This window comes from Sceloporus occidentalis, unplaced genomic scaffold (assembly GCF_023333645.1).
Source record: "Sceloporus occidentalis isolate IW3139 unplaced genomic scaffold, rSceOcc1.0.p SCAF_2, whole genome shotgun sequence".
NCBI classification, from domain to species: Eukaryota; Metazoa; Chordata; class Lepidosauria; order Squamata; family Phrynosomatidae; genus Sceloporus; species Sceloporus occidentalis.
Window position 1 is genome coordinate 165225496 of NW_028316982.1, and position 26414 is coordinate 165251909.

Consider the following 26414-nt stretch of genomic DNA (forward strand, 5'->3'; position numbering starts at 1 on the left):
TTGCATCCTTCTGGGGTTGCTAAAATGAGTTCCCAGATTGTTGGGGGCAATTAGCTTATACTTTGTAAACCGTTTAGGGAGTGCTTAAGGGCAGTGATAAGCGGTATAGAAATGTACTTGCTATTGCTACATGGAAAGAGAAATCCTTGAGGTGCAAGCAGGGTTCAGGAAAGGAAGAGGCATTAGGGACCACATTGCAAACATATGATGGTTAATGGAGCACACCAAGGAATTCCAAAAGAAAATTAGGATGTGCTTTATAGATTACAGAAAAGTCTTTCACTGCATAGACCATGAAAGGCTATGAAACGTCCTTAAAGACATGGGAGTGTCAACACATCTAATAGTCCTGATGAGAAATCTGTTCTCGGGACAAGAGGCTACTGTTAGAGCAAAACACGGAGACATAGACTAGTTCCCAATGGGCAAAGGGGTCAGGCAAGGCTGCATTGTTTCACTTTATCTGTTAAACATGTATGTAGAACATACTATATGAAAGGCAGACTTGGACACAGAAGAAAGAGGGTGAAAACAGGAAGAAGGAATATCAACGATCTAATGTATGCGAACGACACCATACTACTAGCAGAACACATCACAGACCTAGAGCAACTACTAAGGAAGATCAAGGAAGAAAACCTTATTACTGAGCATAAAGAAAACAAAAATAATGACCACAGATAATCTACATGAATTCAGCCTAGACAATAAGGAAATAGAAATAGTAAAAGAGTTTTCATACCTGAGATCAAACATTGAACAGAGCAGGGATTGAAGTCAAAAGATCGTAAGAAGACTAAGAATGGGGAGGGCAGCTATGAAAGAACTAGAAAATATCCTAAAATATAAAGATATACAACTGAGAACAAAAGTTAGACTCATACAAGCCATTATATTCCCTATCACCATGTATGGATGTGAGAGCGGGATAGTGAAGAAAGAAGACAGAAAGAAAATCAATTCATTTGAGATTGGTGCTGGAGAAGAGTGTTAAGGATTCCATGGACAGCCAAAAAGACAAACAGATCAAGCCAGCAATCTCCTGGGAAGCCAAGATAACAAAACCGAGGCTGTCGTACTTCAGACACATCACGAGAAGGCACAATTCAGTGAAGAAAACAATAATGCTAGGAAAGATGGAGGGAAGTAGAAAGAGAGGATGGCCACATGCTAGATTGATGGATCTTGTTAAAGAGGTAATGGGTATGAATTTGCAGGAACTGAACAGAGCAGTAGATGAGAGGGAGTCTTACTCACAGGGTTGCTATGGGTTGACACTGACCCGAGGGCAGTTAACAACAACAAACCTTCATGTCAGCTCTGACTCATGGTGACCTTGTTGATGAGTCATCTCCAAGCCCTCCACTGCTCTGCTTAGGTCTTATAGATTCAAGCCCATAACCTCCCTGATTGAGTCCAGCCATCTGGCAGTTTTCTCTTTTTCTACTGCCCCTTCCCTTCCTAGCATTATTGTCTTTTTAACTAGTCAAGCCGTCTCATGTGGCCAAAAGTTTCATCATCTTGGCTTCCAGGGAGAGTTCAGGCTTGATCTGTTTAATGATCCATTTGTTTGCCCTTTTGGCCATCCATTGTATTCTCAGCACTCTTCTCCACCACCACATCTCAAATGAGTTGATTTTCTTTCTGTTGGTTTTCTTCAGTGTCCAGCTGTCACATCCATAAGTGGTGATGGAGAATATAACGGCTTGTATGATTCTAACTTTAGTGCTCATTTGTATACATCTTTACACTTTAGGATCTTGTCTAGTTCTGTCATAGCTGCTCTTCCCATTCCTAGTCATCCCCTGATTTCATGACTGCAGTCTCCATTCCGATTCAAGGTACAGGAAATATTTAACAATTTCAATTTTCTCATTATCTAGGTATGTAGCTCCTCCTCCACCAAATTACAAATCTCAGAATTATGTATGACAGAGTCATGGCAGTTAAAGTGGTGTCAAAACTGCATTATTTTTGTAGTGTGAATACACCTCTTGCAATTCTGTATGGGCCTGAAGTCCATTTGGAGGCCACCTGGAGTTGTACTTCTACCCACAAGGTGGATGTCAAGTGTTACTCTGCTTCTTGTGTCTGCTTAAGATGTTTTAATTCAAGATAGCCTTTCCCAACTAAGGGGCTGTACAGACCAACCTGAACAGGGCGGGTCTGTGTTGTCCCTGGAAGTGCTGGATTTGGGCCACAGTAACCACATGGTCAACCTGTGGCCCCAATGCTGCTCCTCTTTGGTCGAGAAAAGGGGTGTCAGTGTAGCTTCATGCCCCTGGACACCCCAACAGTCATGAGGAGAAAGGGGCAGGCTCTTTCTCCTCTGGGTCATTCCTGTGGCCGTGCGGTTACCGCGGGAATTATACGCTCCAAGAAGGAGCTGCGAAATACAGCTCCTTCCTGAGATGTCATAAAGGCTGTGTCACAGCCCTTATTACGTTTCTTCCTGGTGCAGAAGTGCGGACACTGCACGTCATCATCATCATGGAAGCACTCATATGGATGTGATGCCGCCATGATGCTGCCACCTGTACAGACTAGGGTTCTGGAGTGTGCGGTTGCTGAGTGCTCCGGAACCCCAATATTGGCTGTGGCATGCCATTTCCTGCCCGTGTGCACCGGGCCTAAATTAGCAAACATGTTTTTATTCATTTCCAGGAAGTGCTGATGTAATTATTTTGACATTTTAAATAGTATTATTCTCTTCTTATTTGATATTTTGATGTTTGCTTGTATTGTTCAATGATAGTCAAGGATTTTTAAACATATAATGCTTCCAAACATTTTAAATAAATGATATAAATACATAAATATATACACAGTTCTCAAAATCAGGGAGGTCAGCAAATACCTACAGAAAAATGGATAATGTAATTGAGTGAAGGAAGATAACCGAGTGAAGAAAGGAAGGAGGAAAGGAGGGTTAGTGAGAAGAAGGAGAACTAGAAGCTGATACATGCAAAATTACCAGTTTTGTATATTTTGTTGTCTGAAATCTCACTCAAGAGCGGCCCTACTGAATGCCAGGTATAACCAAAGTTGTTTCATGGCTGCAGGTAAATGATACGTTCCTTTTATTATTCACATATTCTTACTTTGAACTATGCCTGTCCACTTGAGCCAGTTTACTGGAAAACACATGCCTTTCTGGGAGAAGAGGCAGGCGGTACAGGAGAGGGTGAGTAGGGCACTTCTGTTTCTTTACCTTTTCTCATGTAAGTAAATGTGAGATATTAACATCAAGGTCAGCCTAAGATTTTTCTGTCTCAGATAAAAACATTTTTTATACTAACGTTACTCTTAAATCATAATTTCTCTACATCACTGAATGTAATGGTAATAGTTGTGAAATAAACTAGCAACATTACACCTATACTTTTAAATTATAATATCATACACTCAGCCTAAAATGGATTGACCGATACATATTTTCATGTGGGTAAAGTGAAAATTTAATAAGCTGTGATGTTTTTTAAGAGAATTTAAAAAGAATTAAAAATATTTTCCCCCAAATTAAAAACTTTAAGTAAAATTTATATATTTTTAAAAAAACTTGGGCCTCTCTTTTCTCCTTCCACTGAACCTCACCCCAATAACTCCATCTCTACAGTGTTTTAAAGAAACATAGGAGACGCTGCATCCGTTTCTGCAAAAAGAGAGCAGTGGTGTTACCCTATCCTTAGGGTGTCACCTGGTGCAGCCTGCATCCCCCCTACAGATGCACCTACTTAGGACTATGAAGTCATTTAGTAGGTAGTGCCAAAATGAGTTAGGATGGATAGTAGCCTGTTTGCCATCAGTTCACAGGATGCATCTGACTACCCGTTTCTCTCAAGATTCTTTTTACAGTAATTAGTTTAATCCTAGTGCACTGACTGAATATGAACATAACAGCTAAGAGAATTCCCACTGTGCATCATTTAATCAGATAAAATGCCTGCATCTAACATTATGAGAAGAGAACATCACCAGCCATTAAGTTTCCATAAGCAGTCAATGTTTCAACAACAGTTGCTAAATCTTAATTTTAAAATTACAGCTCTTGTCAGTAGAAAAATTTATATTCAGAGTGCTTTATTTAATATTGGGGGAATGCTATGGTTAAGGATCAGAAAAATAGGATGCTATTTTGTTGTTAACTCTGAGCTTCTTAATGAGGGTTTTGACACTGAGAAGAAGTTCCTTTGAGGGACATCACAGAGACGTAGCCAGGATTTTAGGAAGGGGGGGGGGGGTCCAGACTGAGTGCCACCATTATAATGGTGCTTGTGTCTGGCGGCACAGCAGCACACACCATTCATTTTTCTAATGGAAGGGGGGGGGGTCCGGACCCCAAGATCCCCCCCTTGGCTACGTCCCTGGACATCACATGACTATGATCCACTGTGGATATTATTCTCATTTTGCTATAACAAGGACACAACGGGAGCAATCATAACACACTGAGACCCTGCAAGCGTTGAGGTCTGAAACAGGACTGCAGTTAAGAGGTCATAGAATCGCCCTGTACTAGTTGTACTTTATAAATCAGCAGAACAACCCAGGTGAAATAAGGATTTAAATGGGAAACTTAAAATAAGGATAAACTTGCATCACCACCAGTTTGCACTGTTGCAACCCCCTGCAAGGAGTGAATAGTAAAGACTATAGTAAAGAGTTGCAAGGAAACTCAAATTAATGTAATCTAACTAATTTCCTTGATTAAAATTACCCACACCAGATGCTCATTTAGGCTTGATTCAAAATGCAGTACTAAACTCTCATGATGAAGCCTCTACCTTACATCAATAATAAATGCAAGCCAGAACAACATGGTCTTGATGGATGAAGGGTAGCCTCCATAGAACTTATCCAGTCATGTTATATGATAAACATTAGAGACTATGGCTCGAGTGAAGAATTTTTCTTGAAAAGCAAGAGTGCTTTCTTTTGCAACAATAAATCTTCATATCATTTGCAGTGAATATTACTCATATGCTAAAAGGGTGTGCTTCTGTTTTAGGTGGGAATTAACCATTCAGATTGGCCTGACCATATGTTCAATGTTGGCACATGTTACCAATACAAGATGGAGGCCCAACTGTTTAGCAGTGGGTTTAAACTGAGTACCTCCACTATCATGAAAACATGACAAGCAATATCTTCAACTTATGATTTGTATCTAGAAAATTATATCCCTATGATATATGTAAATCATAAAATCACAGGATTAGGTGGTTGCTGATTTGGTTATTGCCAGAATTGGGTTACAGATAGGATATACTATACACCACAGACTTATAGAAGACACAAAAGCACAGTTTCCTGGAAATATACAAACCTATTCTATAGTAAGTGCAAACTGAATTTCAGATCCAGGTTTTTAAATGCTGCCTGTCTTCCATTTTCCATAGACATGAAATGAGATTAAGCTACTGTATATACTTTTAGCAGGACTCAGTACACTTTGGCAGTTTTCAAGAGCACATTGCAGGTTGTAATTTAATCCGGCATCATTTTTTCTTTGCTCCATCCTCTAAATTCTTTGTTACATTTCCATAAGTTTTACCTTCGACTTACCAAAATCCATAATTTTGCCCCCAAAACCTTGGCTTATACATGAAGTTGACTTATAGTTGTGTATAATTATTATATAAACAATTTTTGGAGAAAGTCTTTTGAATTATTATGGGGAAAATATCTGGTTATGTAATATCTATAAGGAAATATAACAGCAGTTTGTTTATATCATAATTAGGATTTTTAACAGAACTATTGTTTAACTGTTGTTTTTTTGCTTTTGTACTCATAATTTTAGTTATGCTTTAATCATAGAATCACAGAGTGGAAGAGACCGCAAGGGCCATCCAGTCCAACCCCCTGCCATGCAGGAAATCCCAATCAAAGCATCCCCAACATATGGCCATCTAACCTCTGCTTAAAGACCTCCAAGGAAGGAGACTCCACTACACTCCGAGGGAGTGTGTTCCACTGTCGAACAGCCCTTACTGCCAGGAAGTTCTTCCTAATGTTGAGGTGGAATCTCTTTTCCTGTAGCTTGCATCCATTGTTCTGGGTCCTGTTCTCTGGAGCAGCAGAAAACAAGCTTGCTCCCTCCTCAATATGACATCCTTTCAAATATTTAAACAGGGCTATCATATCACCTCTTAACCTTCTCTTCTCCAGGCTAAACATCCCCAGCTCCCTGAGTCGTTCCTCATAGGGCATGGTTTCCAGACCTTTCACCATTTTAGTCGCCCTCCTTTGGATACGCTCCAGTTTCTCAACGTCCTTTTTAAATTGTGGTGCCCAGAACTGGACACAATAGTCCAGGTGGGGCTTGACCAAAGTAGAATACAATGGCACTATTGCTTCTCTTGATCTAGACACTATACTTTTATTGATGCAGCCTAAAATTGCATTGGTCTTTTTAGCTGCCGCATCGCACTGCTCACTCATGTTCAACTTGTGGTCTACTTGGACTCCTAGATCCCTTTCACATGTTGTTTCATTCAGCCAGGTGTCCTCCATCCTATATCTGTGCATTTTATTTTTCCGCCCTAAGTGCAGTACCTTACATTTCTCCCTGTTGAAGTTCATTTTGTTAGCTTTGGCCCAGCTTTCTAGTCTATTCAGGTCATTTTGAATGTTGATCCTGTCCTCTGGGGTATTAGCTATTCCTCCTAATTTGTTGTCATCTGCAAATTTGATAAGTATGCTCCCAATTCCGTCGTCCAGGTCACTGATAAAGATGTTGAATAGCACTGGGCTCCAGGATGAAAAGGAGCCATTGTTGAGCACCCTTTGGGTTCGGCCGGTCAACCAGTTACAAATCCATGTAACAGTTACCTTGTCTAGTCCACATTTTACAAGCTTGTTTGCAAGAATGTCATGGGAAACTTTGTCAAAGGCCTTACTGAAATCAAGATATACTATATCCACAGCATTCCCTTCATCTACCAAGCTGGTAATTTTATCAAAGAAAGAGATTAGATTTGTCTGGCATGACTTGTTTCTCTGAAACCCATGTTGACTTTTTTTGATTATGGCATTACCTTCTAGATGTTCACAAGCCCTCTGTTTAATGATCTGCTCTAGAATCTTTCCTGGTATTGATGTCAGACTAACTGGACGATAATTGTTGGGATCCTCTTTTTTCCCCTTTTTGAAGATGGGAACAACGTTTGCCCTCCTCCAGTATGCTGGGATTTCTCCTGTTTTCCAGGAGTTTTCAAATATGATTGCCAATGGCTCTGATATTACATTTGCCAGTTCTTTTAGTACCATTGGATGTAGTTCATCTGGTCCTGGAGACTTAAATTCATTTAGATTTACAAGGTTTTCCTCTACTATCTCTTTACTTATTCTGTACTGAAATTCCCATAATCTGTCCTCTGCTCCATTATCCTCAGGTTGAGCACCCTTTTCCTTTTCTGAGAAGACTGAGGCAAAGAAGGTGTTGAGTAATTGTGCCTTTTCTTTGCCTTTCTTTTTAGTGTGTTGTGAACATTTGGAGGGGAACAGCAACCATGTCAAGCAATGAGCTGAGGTCTGCTCTGCTTGACAGCATTTCACTACTGAACATCAGAGGAGCCTTTTACAGCTTTACAAAAGTGTTAGAAGGAACCTTCTTTCTCAAGCCCATTCCCAAATGCATTTGTGGTTTCCCTCCAAGAAATGTGCCCTGTGTTCTGAGAGGAAATCTTGCCTGCTACTCCAAGTGAATGATGCCAGCAAGTCAGTTGCTAAAACATACAATTGCAAGTCAAATCAAGTCAGTACACTATTTATTGTCGAGCTGAGTCCAAATTGAATCACTGAAGCAATTAAGTCCAAGTCAATCAACTTGATTTTACATCACTGTTAATAGGCAGCCCCACAGCAAACCTCTTGTAATTTCTATTCTTTCAATTGCCTTGTTGTCTAAATGCTTCATGGTGATCTGTCTCTTGCTCTTTTTTGAAGCTCTGCTTCCCCGCTTTCTACTTCTCTTTCTTTCCCTCCTCCCTCTCCAGTGCTTCCTGTCCTCTCCTTATCACTGCCTTTAGCTGCTTTTCTTTCTTTCAGCTTTTAGGGAGAAAAAGGCAGCTATCCTGCAGAGCAGCTGGCATCTTGATTTCTCCATCATGCCTCTGGACCCACAGGTCCCTCAGGGCTCAATCCTGTCTCCTATGCTTTTTAACATCTGCATGAAACTGCTGAGAGAAGTCATCTGGAGTTTTGGAGTAAGGTGTCACCTGTACATTGATGATATCTAGCTCTATCACTCCTTTCCACCTAATTCCAAAGAAGATGTTTCTGTCCTAAACTGATGTCTGGTCGCTGTAATGGACTGGATGAGAGCAAACAAAGCTTAATCCAGACAAGACAGAGGTGCTCCTGGTCAATTGAAAGACAGATCTGGGAATAGGGATTCAGTCTGTGTTAGATGGGATTACACTTCCCCTGAAAACTCAGGTTCGTAGTTTGGGGGTACTTCTGGATTCAGCACTGAGCCCGGAAGCCCAGGTTTTAGTGGTGACCAGGAGTGCTTTTGCACAGCTAAAACTCGTGCATCAATTGTGCCTGTTCCTGGAGAAGTCAGATCTGGCCATGGTGGTACATGCTTTGGTTACATCCCATCGCTGGGATGCCTGCCACTGCTCCTGGACTATGGAATGACCTGCCGAAGGAGATCTGCCATATTACCACCTTGAGGATCTTTATAAAGGCCATAAAGATGGATCTCTTTCGGCAGGCCTTTCCTAATTAGTCAACCCCCCTCCCCCCCCCCCAGCAAGTCACCTTTCTGCCCTGCAAATATAGACTATCCTGTCCCTCTTTGTCTTTTATTATACAGTGTAAGGGGAAATCCACCTATGCTTGAGCCACATAGGAAATAATGGGGTGTATGTATGTGGCAGCATGGTGCGCATGTGCCACAGCCACATACGCCATTGTTTTACTCCCCGTGCGGCTTCTGAGTAAGCTGGAAGTTGCGTAAAATGTGTCTGTGCATGGCGTGGACGCACTGTATTTATTTTTATTTACTTTAGTTCCTTGATTGTAATTTTTTAATTGGGTGGGGGGGGGGGACTTGTTTTAATGGTAACTGATATTTTATTCTATTGCATTGTATGGTTTTTAGGATGTTGTAACCTGCCTTGATTCCTTGAGAAAAGGTGGGCTATAAATAAATCATATTATTATTATTACTTTCTGGATTACTGTAATGCACTCTATATGAGGATGCTTTTGAAAAGTGCTCAGAAACTTCAGTTGGTCCAAAGAGCTGCAGCCAGGCTGTTAACCAGAGTTGGCTACAGAGAACATACAACTCTCTTGTTGCAACAGGTCCATTGGCTACCAGTCCATTTCTGGGCACAATTCAAAGTGCTGGTTTTGACCTATAAAGCCCTATACGGCTTGGGTCCAGGCTATTTGAGGGACCATATCTCCCTATACGAGCCCCACAGAATACTGAGATTATCCAGAAAGGAAATATGAGTTGCCCAGAATATTGAGAGCATCCCACTACCCTCTCAGGCATGTTTGGTGGGAACAAGAGAGAGGGCCTTCTCAGTGGCTGCTCTCAGGCTGTGGGACTCCCTATCTAGATGGCACAATCTTTGCTTTCTTTTTAATGGCAGATAAAAATGTATTTATGCTGCCAGGCCTTTGCTTATTGATATGTTTGCTGTTTTGTTTTTATTTTAAAGAGTTTTAAATGTTTTAATTTTAATAATGGAATGTTTTTAATTGTTTGAATTGTTTAATTGTTTTTTAAACTTTGTATTGTTAATGTTTTATACTGTTTTAACTTATACTGTTTTAAATTTGTTAGCCGCCTTGAGCCCCCCTGTACTGGGAAGAAGGTGGGTGTAAATAAACATAATAATAATCATAGAGAACCCATGATAATATTAAAGTCCTAGCCCATCTGATGTTTTCTAAAATTTGAAAGAAGAAAAGAGAAAGAAGCAGTGCCATTTCAGGTAAGGGGGAATGAAAAGGAAAGAAGGAAAATGGTGGGTTTTCTTGGTGTGTGTTCTCCTGCTACGAAACTCTCTTTCAAGAAAGCCAGGATGGTTGCCTCCCTATTGTTCTTCTATCAGCTGGCAAAAACTTTTTCTTCAGATGGGCTTTTGCCAACTGACTGATTGCTAAGGAAAGAACTTTTACCTGATTTACTTTTTAAATTTAATCCTTTTGCAAATCACTTTTTCAATCCTAGTTCTGAGAGAAAGATGAGATGGAAATAAGAAAACTAAATACAATAAAGAGCAAGCATGAAATGAAGACAGTAGTGGACATTCTCTCTTTCTCTCTCTCTGTATATGAGCTATGTATATATGCTATATGGCAACTGCATATAGGGGCTTGCAGAGCCCCAGATCTTCTGGTCCAGGCTTAGGGGCACCTGTGTATACTTTGCAATTTAGGCCACACCAAAGAGACTACAGCTGAGGTCTTGGATTGGGAGATGTATCTACAATAAAGTTTCTATGTCTCCATAACTACAGGGCTCAACAAACTGCCCCGAAAAGGCGGGCTGGAGCCACCCGTTTTTACTCCTGAGGGAGGCTGCACCAGCCAAACCGCGTGGCCTCCCTTCGCACCAAAAAGAACACGCTGAAAGGTTCTTTTTGGTGCGTGCAGTGGACGCCATGAATGCACCATTGGTGCACTGTCGCACGTCAATTATGTCAGCACCTCAGAAATTCCTTTTTTAATGGGGTTGCATGCTCTAAAAGGTAAGTTTTCAGTCATTGCTATGATGGAATGTCCATAAGAATGATCTACTATAATTATTTTATTTATTTATTTATTTCCAGGATTTATATTCTGCCTTTCTCCTACAGTCAGGCGTACAACATTATAATTACTGAACAGGACGCCAGCCTTCATTTTGTCATTTATAATTCAGAGATGCCAAAATTACACACCTTATAATTGACTCTCAACAAACCAATATAAGGCAACATGAACTTACCTCCACATAGAGAATAGGAAATATTCCAATTTTATCTCCCAACATTCCTTCTGCCCAGTTATCATCTACTCTCCTGATGACAGTTAAAATTTCATCCTAAAAAGACAAATAAAGAAATTACAAGATATTATATACAAAAGGTAAAAATAAGCACACTTTACTTGTTCCTGTTTCTATGGTGGAAAAAACTGATTTTTTGGAAAGCATTCCATAACCTCCCACAGAGCAAAACAAAAGAAATAACTTTCAACAACAAACTTTGTTTTATTTTGTTTTGTTTGCCAGATGAAACATGACTGGCTACACTTTCCAAGCTACTTTCCAATTATGAAAGTAATGGGAAGACTACAGCTATGTTTAGCCACTGCAAAATAGGAATTTGAATTCTTAGTGTAGAGTGTGAATGCCAGCTTTCTCCAACCTGGAGCCTTCTAGGAATGTTGGACTATAACTCCACATGGCCTTTGTCTGGGTTGGGTGAGATGTTAAAGGGTTGTGTTCTAACATATCTGTATGTTAGTTTGCAAAGGGATCTTGCAGCACCTTTGAGACTAACTGTGCAAATGAAGTTATAGCATAAGCTTTCATAGACTTGCATTTGAGGAAATCTGTGAAAGCTTATGCTGTAACTTCTTTAGTCGCAAAAGTGCTACAAGATCCCTTTGCATACTGATATTCCAGACTAACACAGCTATATCTCTAAATATCTGTATGTTGCCATGTTGAAAAAAGCTCCTGTATGCTGTCTTGATAAGTCTACAGAGTCTTACCTTGTAGAGAATGCAGCCAATTTTATTAAATCCTTCCTCCATGAAAAAGGAATGGACCAACCTGTACATAACGGGGTTAATACATTTCCTTGATTGTGGATTGCTACATGATATTTTAGGCCATGAGAGACTACTTTATTAAAAGCTATGTGATATAAAGGAAGCTCATCAATCGTATTATATATAAAACTAGACCATATTGCATTTCACCAATTCTGGTGGGTACAGGAAATTTCTAAAATGTCAAATGGGAAAATACAAAGTAATTATACTTCATAGAGAATATATACTTCATCTCTATGAAGTCTTCATCTCTGAGACTAACTGAAAGAAAGAAGTTGGAAGCATGAGCTTTTGTAGACATAAGGCTACTTTCTCAGATGCATTTAGGTATCTGGGGAAGTACACTGAAGTTTACAAGAGATCAAGCTGCCAACTTCTTTCTTTCAGTTCATCTCAAAGGTGCTACAAGATGCTATATACTGATTCTATAGATTAACACAGCTATATCTTTAAATTATACCTTTATCTTATCACTCTCCACCCCCTTGCTCCAGTGAAGGGATGGGTATGATGGGTCATTTAAATTTGGTTATGTATAAAAATATATTTATAAAATGTTGAGAAAAATATTGCTCGCAGTTACAGTGAAGCAGGCACTAAACTACCACTACAGCTAGCTAAGTAGAAATGGGAATGGTCAGTGGAATCGCCTGTTGGAAAGCACTCAGCCTCATGTCATGTCTAGGATACACAAAAGAATTATCTCCAGGAGTTGCCAAGATCACTTGTTGGCTTCTGCTCTGTGGCTTTGCCCACCAACCTTATTGCTCTTGACCCTCAATTATCAGGACTAACTTCAATTTATGGACCTTCCTTTCCCAGGATTACTGCCTCAGCTGCCTGCTTGTGAAAAATGCAATCATAAATCATGCAACAAAAAACTAAATTGCAGAAAGATTTTTTTTCTTTTGTTTGAAAACATTAAAAGTCCAATGACTAAGTGGTACCTGCCCAAATTTCCACTCTTACTGCAGCTGTGTGATTTGCATATATATGCAGAAGGAGAAGTCAGTGGGATGACGTTTACTGGCACACAGAAAGCGCAATTTGTAGGAGAAAAGCACAGCTGTTGCCAGTGTTGTAGCATGCCTTTGAGCATCAGACTGAGAAATTCTATGGATCACTCCATGTCCTTTTCTCACTGAGAGCAGATTTGGATGTCACATTATATGTGAGATAGCAGATGTGAGAACACTTGTCACTCTGCTCTCACACTAATAATGTAAACACAAATGACTGACATGGATTTCTCAGAGCTTATGACTACTTCATACTAACAGAAATTAAAATTATGCATCTGGCAATCCATATTCTTTAGTATGAAGTACATTTTGTGTTGGAGCAAGGGATGACAAGTTTTATTTTATTTTTTTCCAGTCTCCTTCCTAGCAGATTCTGCACCAACTCTTCCACACCAAAAGTAAAATTTTGATTATGCTTATTCAAAAGTCAGTGTCACCGCAGTAAATGTACAGTCTCATTGAAATCCAGACGAATGTATAAAATAGGATTGCAGCCTAAATTTTCCAGTTTTGCAGTGTTCACATTTTAGAACAGAATCATAGAATCGTAGAATCGTAGAGTTGGAAGAGTCCTACTCAGGACACGAAACTATGCAGGCCAAGAAAGAACAACACAAATCATCTGATCCTGCTTCCTTCTGAGACTGCAGAGGGAGAGAAGAACTGCTGGATCTGATCCCCTTTCCCACCACCATTCCCTTCTCCTTTTGTGTCGTGTCTTTTTAGAATGTAAGCCTGAGGGCAGGGAACTATCTAATTAAAAATAATAATTGTAAGCCGCTCTGATAGCCTTTAGGGCTGAAGGGCGGGGTATAAGTACTCTAATGAATGAATGAACAAGTATTTGAAAGTTTTGAGGGTTGAAGACATGAAAGGGAAACAGTTCTAGAGGTTGATATTGGAGACTATAAAAGAATCGATCAATCAATAGAGCCCCACTCCACTGAGGGAGATTAGTCTCAAAGGTGCTACAAGATCCCTCCACATACTGATTCTACAGACTAAAATGGCTATATCTTTAAGTTCTATAGGTTGACACAATTAGCAAAGAAAGGAAGAAAGAAAACCGAGAAGCTTCATCCAATGTTACATTCTGTACTTGCTGGGGAAATGTGGCATATATTCAGCCATGATCTGCTCTACAGATTCCTAGAGACTATGCAGAATGAGTTCACTGGGGGATTCTTTACATGATATGCAAGAAAATAACTTTCTTAAGCTCTGAATCTGATGGGTGAGTTCTCCTTGTTCCAGTTGGTTTCTTGTTTTCTCACTAACATTAAAAGAGAATGATTCAAAATGGTGAACTAAATCCCATGTCCTGCTAGCACCCAGCTGCTGGAATTATAAGAGTTTGTTCCTCAGCCATCCTCTTGTCAAGATTTTCAGCCTGCTGGGGCAGGTTTTGAAAGAAAATGGCTATGGGGACAGAGGGCATTGCCCTCATTCAGTTCTGGTGATAGAAGAAATACCACCTGCAGAATATCTCCACTGGATCATGGCTGTAATAATCAGGTCAGTCAACAGCTATACACCTACAGGTTCAGAGGTCATATATCTCTGCTAGTGAGGGACAAACATACTGTTTTCATGCCCTGCTTTGGGCATCTGGGAAACATCTGGCTGGCTAGTTTAGGATCCTAGGCCTAATAGACTCTTGGTATGAACCCTTTGTTTTCAAACCATTATAAGATGCCTTGGTAGGATTTCTTGCGCTGCAAGGCAGGGCATGAATTTATTAAATAAATCAATTCATGCATGCCTCCAAAATTGCTACATATCTGATGAACTCCTACTTAATCTTTCTGCACTACTTGCTATTTGACACACAGTCCATCGATTTCCGTACAGCAGTGCCTGGAAATCGTTACTCCAAAACCCGTCTTCCATTGTTTTGCAATGATATGTTATGTGCTTTCTTCTGTGTCTTGTGGCTAAAATGTCTCAGAAAGAGTCATTGTCTGACAATCTTTTCAAGAGTATTGTTAAAGATGAGCAATTCCATTTTATAACCACTGCCAGAAGCTATGTTGAAAATCAATCACTTCAATCAAGATTGATTTTTTTTTCCCTCTTATGGAGCGGAAGGGAGTAACACAGCTTTATTAATAGAAAAAAATTACATGAAATTATGTCTTAAATGCAATTACATCACATGAAACAGCATTTAATAAAATCATTGGTGGCATTTTATTGAGAAAGTATAGCCAAGTTGAGTAATGGAATGGTTTCAATGATGGCAGAATGGCATCGTGGCACATACTGTTCTGCTGTCACTATCATCATTATTTGCCAGCTGGTTATAACAATGCACACCCATCCATAACCATGAAGAAAGAAGCATTCCCATCAAGATAAATGATTACGGGCCTAAAACTAGTATTCTCATCATGCATGATCATTATGAATAAAAAAGGATAATACAGTGGGCCCTTGTTATCTGCTGCAGTTTGGTTCCAGGACCCCCCCGTGGATACCAAAATCCGGGGATGCTCAAGTCCCATTAAATACAATGGAAAATGAAAATGGTGTCTCTCATATAAAATGGAAAATCAAGGTTTACTATTTGGAATGTATACTTTTTAAAAATATTTTCAAGCCGTGAATGCTTGAATCCGTGGATAAAAATTCCGTGGATAAGGAGGGCTGACTGTAATTCTGCTTAGGTCATTTGGGCTGCGGTCATCTTCTTGCTCTCTCCTGGTTCTAAATTTGGTCAGTGGCACTATATGAATTACCTGGCACTGTATGGCAGTAGCACTAATGACTAATTCTCTGGATATTAAATGTTCTTCTGAACTGAGAATGAAAGTACCTGGAACTTGGGAGTCCATGCTTGACCAGATACATGGCTAAAACAGATAAGTAGCTAATGACTCAGTTTAGTCTTGGAAATGTCTCTTCATGTAAGCCAGTGGCTATATGGAGGAGGTGGAGGAACATATCTTGGCTCAATAAACCAAGAAACAAGCCTTGTATGCCTACACTCCTGTATGTGTAAACAAACAAGCAAAGTAGAATGTCTTCAGTGAGGGGCTATACAGATTGCCCCAAGGACTGTTTCACACAGAGAAAATTGGAAGTGTATCCCAGGGTCAATCCGGAATCAATTATGGGGTTTCATGTTATCTCACACGAGATTATCAAACGACGTCGAATGCAATCTAGCCTTGATGTAAACACAATCATGAGGCATCCCAAAAATAGTTAAATTCGGTAAACTATCGAAGTTATAAATCCTGTTCCACTCCAAATTTGCAGTCAATCCACATTTGCCTGTTATGAAATGCATGTATCAATTGGTCTTGGATTGCCTTAGTAAGAAATACACTACAATCTCCATGATCCTATTCTCTACCTGCCCTCAGCAGCCTCACCGGCGGAGAGTCTGACCAGAGCGCTCCTGGGCCCTTCTCTGCCTCCTCCTCCTCCTCTCTCTGGCTGAGAGAGTGTGATTTGCAGTGGTGGCAGCACTCCGTGTCCCTCTCCTCCTCCTTCCCCACCGGCTCTCTTGCAAGCTGGCCTGGGGCCTCCTTGCCCTGGCCCCACTTCAGTTCCAGAGGCCGGGAAAGGAAGGAGGAGGAGGAGGAGGAGAGGAGTCAGGAAGAGACCCCCGGAGGAGTGGGCGAGGCTGAGGCAGCGGCCCTTATTCAGGAATTTCCTGGCCTCTGGAGCTGAAGTGGGGCAGGGCAAGGAGGCCCCAAGCTGGCTTGCAACAGAGCCGGTGCTATCCATGTGATAAGCATTAGCAAATGGGCTTGCTTTTCTGGAATGCCAGCACTTTAACCATTTTTGGGATGGAAGCATATAAGTTCCCCTGTGAAAAACTCCTAAGGAGCGGCATGTAGCCACCCCTTTCCTGGTCAGATTGGGGCTGCGGCAACCTCACACCATGGCCCTGATCTGGCCTCTGGAGAGCACATAGGGAGCCATAGCCGCAGCAGCACGACTGTATGGCGCCCCTTCAGTGCTGCATCATCTGGATGCAGCGCCAGAATTGCACTATGATGAAGAATTAGGGCATCTAGCGTTAGGACACTGTGCCATGACTCCGCCCACAGGCCAGCACAAAGTGCTGGTCTGTACACAGTGGCATCTAAGACACTATCTAAGGTGCAGATAGACATCTAAGACACAGTGGCAGGCCCAAGAAATCTGATATGCTGCAATTGACATGGCTCTTTCCCTCTCTCAACAGTCACCGGACAGCAGCCATTCTATCAGGGAGAAGCTGAAAATGGAATGCAATCATGGGCACATCATCAGCATAGTGAAAACCCAATTCCTTTTGCTGTTTCTTCCTCTAAAGTCTTTTCAACCCCCCAAAACATTTGAAACCCTTGATCCCTCCAAACTCCAGACTGAATTGCCCATTTAGGCTAAAGAGGGTGAAGTGACTCTCCTGGAAGTCTATCCAAAAATATTAATTAACTTTTTAAATAGGTCAGAGTCCTCATCCCTGCACTGTTGATGTAAACAAATACCAGTATTTCAAAATCAGAAATGGACTTCTGCCTACTGTTGGTTTTTCTTTCCATTTCCCTTTTCTTTTTTTGTAAGATGCACCATTTGGCAGTCTGTTCAGCCCTTGTAAGTTCTGGATGCAGAATACTTGCCTGTGGAATAAAGTCTTTCAGATTTATACCAGAAATAGGAACTCACTTGTCTTTATTTCTGTTCATCTGTAAGTTGTTTGGGCTTTTTTCAAACTGAAGTGTGGAATAAACAAACAAAACTCTCTCCTTCAGTTCAGTTATTCTAGGTCACGTAAAAAACCCTACCCCCCCCCCCAAAAAAAAAAAAACAACCCTTTTGGGAAAAGGTCCAGGACAGCACATCCTGGCAATGTCATATCTTGGGAGAAAGGTAGGAAATAAATAAATAAATAAATAAATAAATAAATAAATACATAATATTAGCCCCCCCCCTCCTTCCAACTGTCATCCTCTGGCCTGGGAGGGAGTGAAAGGGCAGGCCCAGTGCCATTGGGCCTGAAGACGAGGAGCCCTCCCTTCCCTCCTTCCAACTGTCATCTTCTGGCCTGGGAGGGAGTGAAAGGACAGGCCCAATGCCATCAGGCCTGAAGAGGAAGAGCCCTCCCCTCCCTCCTTCCAACTGTCATCTTCTGGCCTGGGAGTGAGTGAAAGGGCAGGCCCAACGCCATCGAGCCTGAAGAGGAAGAGCCTTCCTCTCCCTCCTTCCAACTGTCATTTTCTGGCCTGGGAGGGAGTGAAAGGACAGGCCCAACACCATCGGGCCCGGCCTCAATTAAGAAAAAGAGCCCTCCCTCCAGTCCATCTGCCTCGGTCCAGGCCTCAGAGGGAGAGAAGAATGCTGGACTTAATCCCCTCCCCACCTCACCATTCCCTTCTCCTTTTGTGTCATGTCTTTTTAGATTGTAAGCCTGAGGACAGGGAATCGTCCATTATCCCCTCTGTTGTAAGCAGCCTGGATTCCCAGTGATTGGGCGGCATATAAATACAGTGGGCCCTTGACTTACGCGGGGCATTTGTTCTGGACCCCCGGCGTAAGTCGAATTCTGCCTATGCTCAAGCCCCATTCATTTGAATGGGGCTCATGTGCAGCGGTGCAGGAGCGTGCGGGGCGCCATGGGCGCACGCCCCATTCATTTGAATGGGACACGCCGCCACTTGTGCCCCGCACATTCCCTGCAGGTTGACCGCGTATGCTCAAGTCCACGTAAAGCATGCCCGCGTATAACGCGGGTGCACTGAAAATCCTATTACAGTAGAGTCTCAATTATCCACTATAAATGGGTGGGCTGATAGTTGGATAGCTGAAAACGTTGGATAATCCGGAGGGTCCAAGAAAAGCCTTGAAATCACTATGAATTGCAAACATATTGAAGTTTTATTGCAGTAACAGTAAAAATAACGTTGCAGTAACATTATAGGAATAACATTGTAATGTATAAACAGTCCTCTAAAAATGTAAAGAAATCACTGATCAACATTGTGATGTACAATATGTACTGTATAAACAGTTCAGTCCTCTGAAAATGTAAAGAAATCATGGAGCAGCGACGTTGGATATTCCGGAATGTTGGCTAATCGAAGGTTGGATAATCGAGACTCTACTGTATTATTATTATTATTATTATTATTATTACCCTGCATTTCAAAAAATATATCATAAATAAATAAATATATGGCCATGGTTGCACATATACCTTGATTACATCTCATTTGGATTATGGTAACATACTCCAAATTGGGTTGCCTTTGGAAATTGTTTGGGAGTTTCAATGAATTCAAAATGCTGTTGCCAATTGCTAACTTGGGTTAGTTACAGAAGATATGTAATTTCTTTGTTACAACAGGTTTACTGATTACTACATAGTTTGTTTCTTGGCACAGTTTGAATTGATTTTGACCTATAAAGCCCTTTACAGCTCGAGTCTGTACCAGTGGTTCCCAAACATTTATCCTTCATGTTTTGGACTTCAGCTCCCAGAAGCCCATGAAGCTTGGTCAACAGTCAGGAAATCTGGGAGGTGACTTGGGAAACAAATGGAAGATGAAAGCTGTGGAAACGACTGGGCTAGACTATCTGAAAAGAAGCTTATTCCCATATTAGCCTGTTTGTGTTTTAGGATCCTTGGGGAAAGGTTTTCTCTTGGTTCCACCACAGTTACAAGAACATCTGGTGAGGATATGTGAGAGGGCCTGTACAGACACTGCTGACAGACTGTGAAATTGTGTTCCATAGGAAGCTATGTTGGCTTTTTTCTGCTCTTCTTTTGCTGGCAAGTAAATATCCTAAAGGCACCAGATCCTGTCTGATTCTTGAAGCTAAGCAGGGTGAGTCTTGGTTAGTAATCAGATGGGAATCCGCCAACAGATACCAATGCTGTAGTCTATATTTCAGAGGAAGGAGCTGGTAAGCCACCTCTGAGTATTCCTTGACTACAAAATACCCTATAAAATTAATGGGGTCACCATAAGTCAAGAGGTGACTTTAAGGCGCGCGCACACGCACACACACACACGCACACGACAAGTGTGTGAGCGACCTAAAATTAAGCACTTTATTAAAGTCCCATTGATTTCAATACATGGTAGTCCAGCACATGCTTATGAAATTCATGGGATTGCTGTAAGCTGACAGGTGATTTGAAGGCACATACACAAATATCTTTTTATTTGAACAGGTATTTGATTATTAACTATTCACTGCAGAAGAGTATTTTAATGGATGTATTTGTATGCTCTATATCTTTATTTCTATAGTTATGTAAATGCTTTTAAACTTGTCTGAATTAGTGCAGTTTTAATAGGATAGCTGGTTTAATCATTTTATAACTCTGTTTCAAAAATTATGATTATTATCAGCATTTGTTTTGACATATATTGTGAGTGAGTTCTATGCTGGAAGAAAGATGGAAATAAATTAATAAATTTAAAACAAAAGTTGGTTGTGGGAGCTGAAAAGGAATTCTGAACTTGATTGCTATTGACATAATTGTTGGAAGAAATTTGTGAGGGCCACACAGAAATATGACAAATGAGAACATGAAAGAAAAACTATAAATGTGTTAGAAAAACTGGCTAGGAGGAAGCCTCTGATTAGAATTCCATCCCAGAAGACAAATGATCTGAATTCTACCTTTCAACAAACAGTTGCATTATTTTGCAGTAAGCAGTATTACTAATACATTATATTTATTAATATAGACACTTTAGGTGAACCAGTTTTAATATAAGGCTCAGTGGTTCTCATTCTGTTCTTGCAGGATTTGACACTTGCAGCTCTACGGATTCCAGCAGAAAGTCATTAATGGAAATGAGTCTGAAATGCAGCTCAGGGTCTCTGGCACACAAATAATCTCACTCTCTTTCTCAATCAAGCAGAAATGAACATTTTAAAGTATAAAATTTCCCTGACTGACAAATCATATCAATGGCAGTTGATAGTGGGGGCCATTCATGGAAAAGCTGAGCTGAGCTGACTGACTTTAGCAGTGTGTGGGATCTGAAATCTGTCTGAACAGGAAGAGCTTCATCAGTAAGGTGATAGCTACAATTAGCATAGGAAAGGCTGATGAAATAAAGACAGAGTGAACTTCCAGAATGAGAAATAGATTATCTACTGTCAGAGAAAACAACAGACAAGAGACAAAGACACAGTTACTAGGTGACAGGGTGTACAAGGAGAAAGGAACTAAAGAATCAAAATGCTGAGGAGACGCAATCAAAGTCCCGGAGGCAAAACACAAGCACCACTGGTGAAGGAGGGGAGAAGCATGCACAGAGATGGGAGCATGATCAAAGATGGATGAGAAAACAGTTATAACACTAACTGGAGCAGGGAGGGCAGGACTTGTATTTGAAAAAGACACCACAAACAGACACGGGGGAAGGAAGTAGCATCTGCACCGAGTCACTTGCAATTTTCCTCCAAAAAGTTACTTTGGGGATGTAAAACACACAGGGCTAGTCCAAGATATTTTGCTGTCTGAGGAGGAGCACCAAATGAAGTCCCTTCTCCACCAAGGCAAGGTACTCAGTACCCAAGTCCAGAGTTCAGTCGAGTTATGCTGGCATCAGAAGCAAAAAAATTGGTAAGTGCTTTTTCCATTCAAAATTCATCTGAGGAAGTAGGCTCAAGTCTATGAAAGCTCATGCTAACAACTTCTATCTTTCAGTTATTCTCAAAGGTGCTCCAAGATCCTTTTCCATACTGATTTTCCAGACTAATGTGGCTATGTCTTTGAATTCTCCCATTCCCTGGCAATAGTAGCAGTAGTAGTAGTAACAACTGTCGCTGCTGCTGTTGCTATTAGGCCCAGAATCCTGTTGAGGAGTTATGAATGTGTAACCTCGACAGCCAGCATGGTGTAGTGGTTTCAGAGTTGGACTTTATCACACTGCACTCTTAGTGTTACTATTCCACTTTAACTGCTCTGGCTGCTTCCTGTTGCATTCTAGGATTTGCAATTTAGGAAGGGGCATTTAGAATATTCAGCCAGAGAGCCTCACTGAACTACAAACTCTAAAATGCAACAGGAGACATTCAGACCAGTTAAAGTGGTATAATAACACTTTAAGAGTGTAGTGCGATAATCTCCACCTGGAGGCCAGGGTTTGATTCCTGTGAACAAATCTTGCCAAGAAAACCCTATGATCTTGCCATGAGAACCTTAGCCTTAGAGTCACAATAACTAAGAAACAACTTGAAGGCATCTAGTCACATTTTAAGGATAGTAAGCCTCTGTGTGATAATCTCCCTAGAGTTACACATCTGTAACTGTTTGGTATTCACGATCCTTATGTATTCCTATGAAAACATCAAACAATTGTCAGTCTTTTGTGAAACACCAGTTTAACTGCCAGACATGGCACCTCGCACCACTTAGTAGCTGTGCTTATGAAAATATTTTCTTGGTTGGTTATTATCTGGGGAGCCATAGTCCACAAATATTTGTTTAGTTATTTTCCTGACCGCAATAGTTATGACTCTGGAGAAATGGAAATGTTGAGGATTCAGGAATAGTCACCTATCAGAGGTTTGGAAACCATCCCCCGCTCCCTGACTTCTGAGGGCATCACCCATCAGCTCCATCTAGGGGCCATCAATAGAGGCCAATTTCATCTAGTTCCCCATTCCAAAGAAGTTATGACTAAAAGGGGCCTATTTTCAAAACTGGAATTGACTGAAAGTCAGATTTGTGTGTTTTTTTTAAGTCTACACTTTACCCCATCTTTACTTTAGTTGCATTTATAGTGATGTTCATTTATAAATTCATTGCTATATGATTAAATCAATATGTAACCATTTCTGGGAATATGGCAGTTTTTTATTCCTTTGCTTTCCAGGATGAATTCTTTTTCTCAAAATGAGAGGAAAATTGTACCTGCACTGAGACATCTTCCTAGCCAAACACAAATTCACTCTTAACAGTGGATAACAGTATGTATAATCACAATACTTCTAACAGCAGATTTGATAGTCATGCAGCGGGCCGCGACCCCTTTGAAGGTCGAATGACCCTATCAGAGAGGTCGCCTAAGACCATCAGAAAACACTTATTTCCGATAGTCTTAGAAACTGAGACACTGCAATTTTATAGTTGGAGGTCACCACAACATGAGGAACTGTATTAAAGGGTCACGACATTAGGAAGGTTGAGAACCACTGGTTTAGAGGTTCTTGCTCTGTAATGTTTTTAAACAGAAAGCCCCACCACATCACCAAAAGAACTATAGCCTGATGAAGACTGAGCACTGCCTTCTAGCAGATGTGGACTGTTTGTTCACATATGGGTAGTGATGGAAATAACAAAAAGCGAGAATATAATGGGAAATGTGATTATGGGATGTATATAATGTGGCATGCCCTCTCAGCCAAATTTCCCCATCCTTGTGTTTACACACACAAGGGGAGTTAAACTCTACTGTCCCAAGACTGTGCCACTTTGGTTTAAAGCTAGATAGATAGCCAACACTGTAAGAGAATTATACTTCAATGTTAGACTCCTGATATACAGACTTAGTTGAACATGAAGCTCCTCATTTTGTCTTTGAATTCTAAGCTTCATGCAATTACTCACATACAGCAACAAAGAACACAGCAATGCTTTTTGGGCTTTGCTCTACTGGTAATAAAGGCCAAAGAAAACTTTGAATGCTTCTAAAATAGACTTTGAATGTTTTCAACATCAGCCAGCTTTCAGTCTGATGAAGCATTTGTCTGTCTATTTGTTTGACTTTTACTGCATCTTTCCTCATAAAAACTCAGGGTTTACATAACAGTTTTACATAAGACCCACAGACACAGACATTCATGCACAACAATGTCGTTAAAAATCACAAATTAACTAAAATGCTTAAAATCACAAAAATCACAAAATTATAATTCTAAAATTGCAAATACGTAAAATCATAAATTACCAATACTTGCTAAATTGGCAAAAGGCACTACAATTGGAAAATGTCAAAGACCAACTAATGATTACATTACTCCCCAAAAGCTAGATATGCTCTTAACTGGTGTCTGAAAGAAAACAATGTGGGGAACAGCTGTATTTCTAATAGAAGTTGTTGCTGTTATTGTTGTGTGCCTTCACGTCATTTCTGATTTATGGTGATCCTAAGGCAACCCTGTAATGGGCTTTTCTTGGCAATATTTGTTCAGAGGAGGTCTTCCCTTGAGACTGAGGGCAAGTGACTTTCCCAAGGTCCACCAGTAGGTTTCATGGCCAAGTGGGGAATCAAACACTGGTCTCTGGAGTCCTAGTCCAACACTCAAACCACTATGTCATGCAGTTCCATAATTGGGATGCCACCACTAAGAAAGCTCTGCCAAATGCTTTCAGTAAAATGTCTGACAGTCAATCAGACTGAAATCTGAGCTAGAATTCATAATTTCATGCTCACTGTTACTGAACTTGTCTCTAGGCTCTGTGATTTGAACACATAAATTGATCTGAAAGGGGCTGTTCTGCAGGACTACTGCTATAGCAAGGAGTTCCATTTGATATCTTGTGTTCTTATGCTGAGATTTTTTTCAGTCTACTAGAATTTAAGCATCTTAACTCTCATATGCCATGGTCGCCTTGGTCGATGACCTCCGTCTGGGCATTGACAGGGGAAGCGTGTCCCTGTTGGTGCTCTTGGACATCTCAGCGGCTTTCGATACCATAGACCATGGTATCCTTCTGGAGCGCCTGGTAGAGGTGGGAGTCGGGGGCACTGCGCTCCAGTGGTTCCGGTCCTACCTCTCTGGGAGGTTCCAGATGGTGCAGCTGGGAGACGTGTGCTCCGACAAGAGACCCCTAACATCTGGGGTCCCTCAAGGAGCCATTATGTCTCCCATGCTTTTCAACATTTACATGAAACCGCTGGGAGAGATCATCCGGAGACATGGGGCGCGGGGTTATCAGTACGCTGATGACACCCAAATAATTTTCTCTATGTCTCCGACTGATGCAGTGACCGGGGATGGCATCTCTCCCCTCGTGGCCTGTCTGGAGTCGGTAATGGGCTGGATGAGGGAAAACAGACTCAGCTTGAATCCAGAAAAAACGGAAGTACTTGTGATAGGTTCTCCTGGCCCAGGGATGGCGGTGGTTCCACCTGTCCTGAATGGGATCACACTTCCCGTGAGGGACTCTGTACGCAGTCTGGGGGTGCTCCTCGACTCGTCGCTCCACGTTACATCTCAGGTGGATGCGACGGTCAGGAGCACCTGTTATCAGCTTCGGCGGATACGCCAGCTGCGTCCCTACCTGAGCCAGGGGGACCTAGAAACAGTGGTACACGCTCTGGTAACCTCTCGGTTGGATTTCTGCAATGCGCTCTACATGGGGCAACCCTTGTACCATACCCGGAAGCTGCAATTAGTGCAGAATATGGCAGCAAGACTGGTCACTAATACATCTAGGACCAGTCATATAACACCGGTCTTAAAAGACCTACATTGGCTGCCTATTCGCTTCCGGGCGCAATACAAGGTGTTGGTTATAACCTATAAAGCCCTAAATGGCTTGGGCCCAGGGTACTTAAAGGACCGCCTCTCTCCGTACAATCCGCCCCGCACACTCAGATCCACCGGGCAGCATTTGTTAAGAGTTCCGGAGGCTAGATTGGTTAACACCACTAGAAGGGCCTTTTCCATCTCGGCCCCCATCCTCTGGAACTTGCTGCCCATCAAGCTCTGTTCAGCAACCTCCCTGGCCCAATTTAAGAAGGGGCTAAAAACATTCTTTTTCAAGCAGGCTTACCCCTGATTCTTTGCCCTGAGAGTCCTCTTCCCCCCTCTGTCAGTTGTTTGTGATCTGGCACAAGTTCTTTTATTACTGTTTTAATGGTATTGTTTTTATAAATTGTATTGAATATTGCTGTTAACCGCCCTGATGTTTCGAAGGGCGGTATATAAATAAAGTTATTTATTTTTATTTATATAAGATAATCTGGCAAGTCTAAAATCAGTCTTAGGCTCCTCAGACTTATCCTCCTTTTTCATCTTCAAAATGCTTCTTCAGCTATGTGATATGCCCCTGAATAAATAAAGTATGGCCATATCATGAACAACTCTCATAAACTTGAATGCTTTGGATCAAACAAATTTTGAAGCACATATAAATTAAAGCAAAGTTGCATTTCTACCTTTGTGAAGGTCAAACAGTCCTTGTCCTGATCCTTGTCTTTTATTTCAAAGTCATAAAGTGCTTTGCCTTGAGGTGGAGCTGGTGGAAGGGGCTTGATACACTGGATGTAGCTTGCTGGGAAAAAGCCATGATTTCCATTCAGTTCTCCATGATACCAGTTTTCATCAACTTTTCGACGTAGTATAATAATATCTCCTTTGTTAAACTTCAGGTCACCTGGCTCTTTCCCTTCATAAGCATAGAGAGCTTTTCCATAGGGAAGCTGAGAGGAGTTCTGCAACAAAAAAGGAAAGATATAATCTACTGTTATTATACCAATTACAACATTTTCTTTCAAAAACAATATTATTTTTATTTACTCCTAGCGCTTTCTACCACATTACAGAATGCAGCTTTAAAAAATCTCAATATACAGCAAAACAAAATAAAACACAACCTAACACTGCAATCATTTGCAGCAAAATCAACAGAAG

The 26414-nt window shown here is 41.1% G+C and overlaps 1 protein-coding gene across 2 annotated transcripts in view; it reads right to left on the bottom strand.

Annotated features, from left to right (window-relative positions):
• The window catches only part of LOC149319242 (E3 ubiquitin-protein ligase SH3RF3-like), a 298180-nt gene that overhangs the window by 83841 nt on the left and 187925 nt on the right, over positions 1-26414 (bottom strand). For both annotated transcript variants that reach the window (XR_016280167.1, XM_089511353.1), the window contains exons 2-3: positions 25940-26215; positions 10958-11053 (exon numbers count right to left, since the gene is read on the bottom strand). Coding sequence is in view for 1 of the 2 variants with exons in the window: in XM_089511353.1 (XP_089367479.1) it covers positions 10958-11053; positions 25940-26215 (372 nt within the window). In the remaining variant the exon portion in view is untranslated. The remainder of the gene's footprint in view (positions 1-10957; positions 11054-25939; positions 26216-26414) is intronic.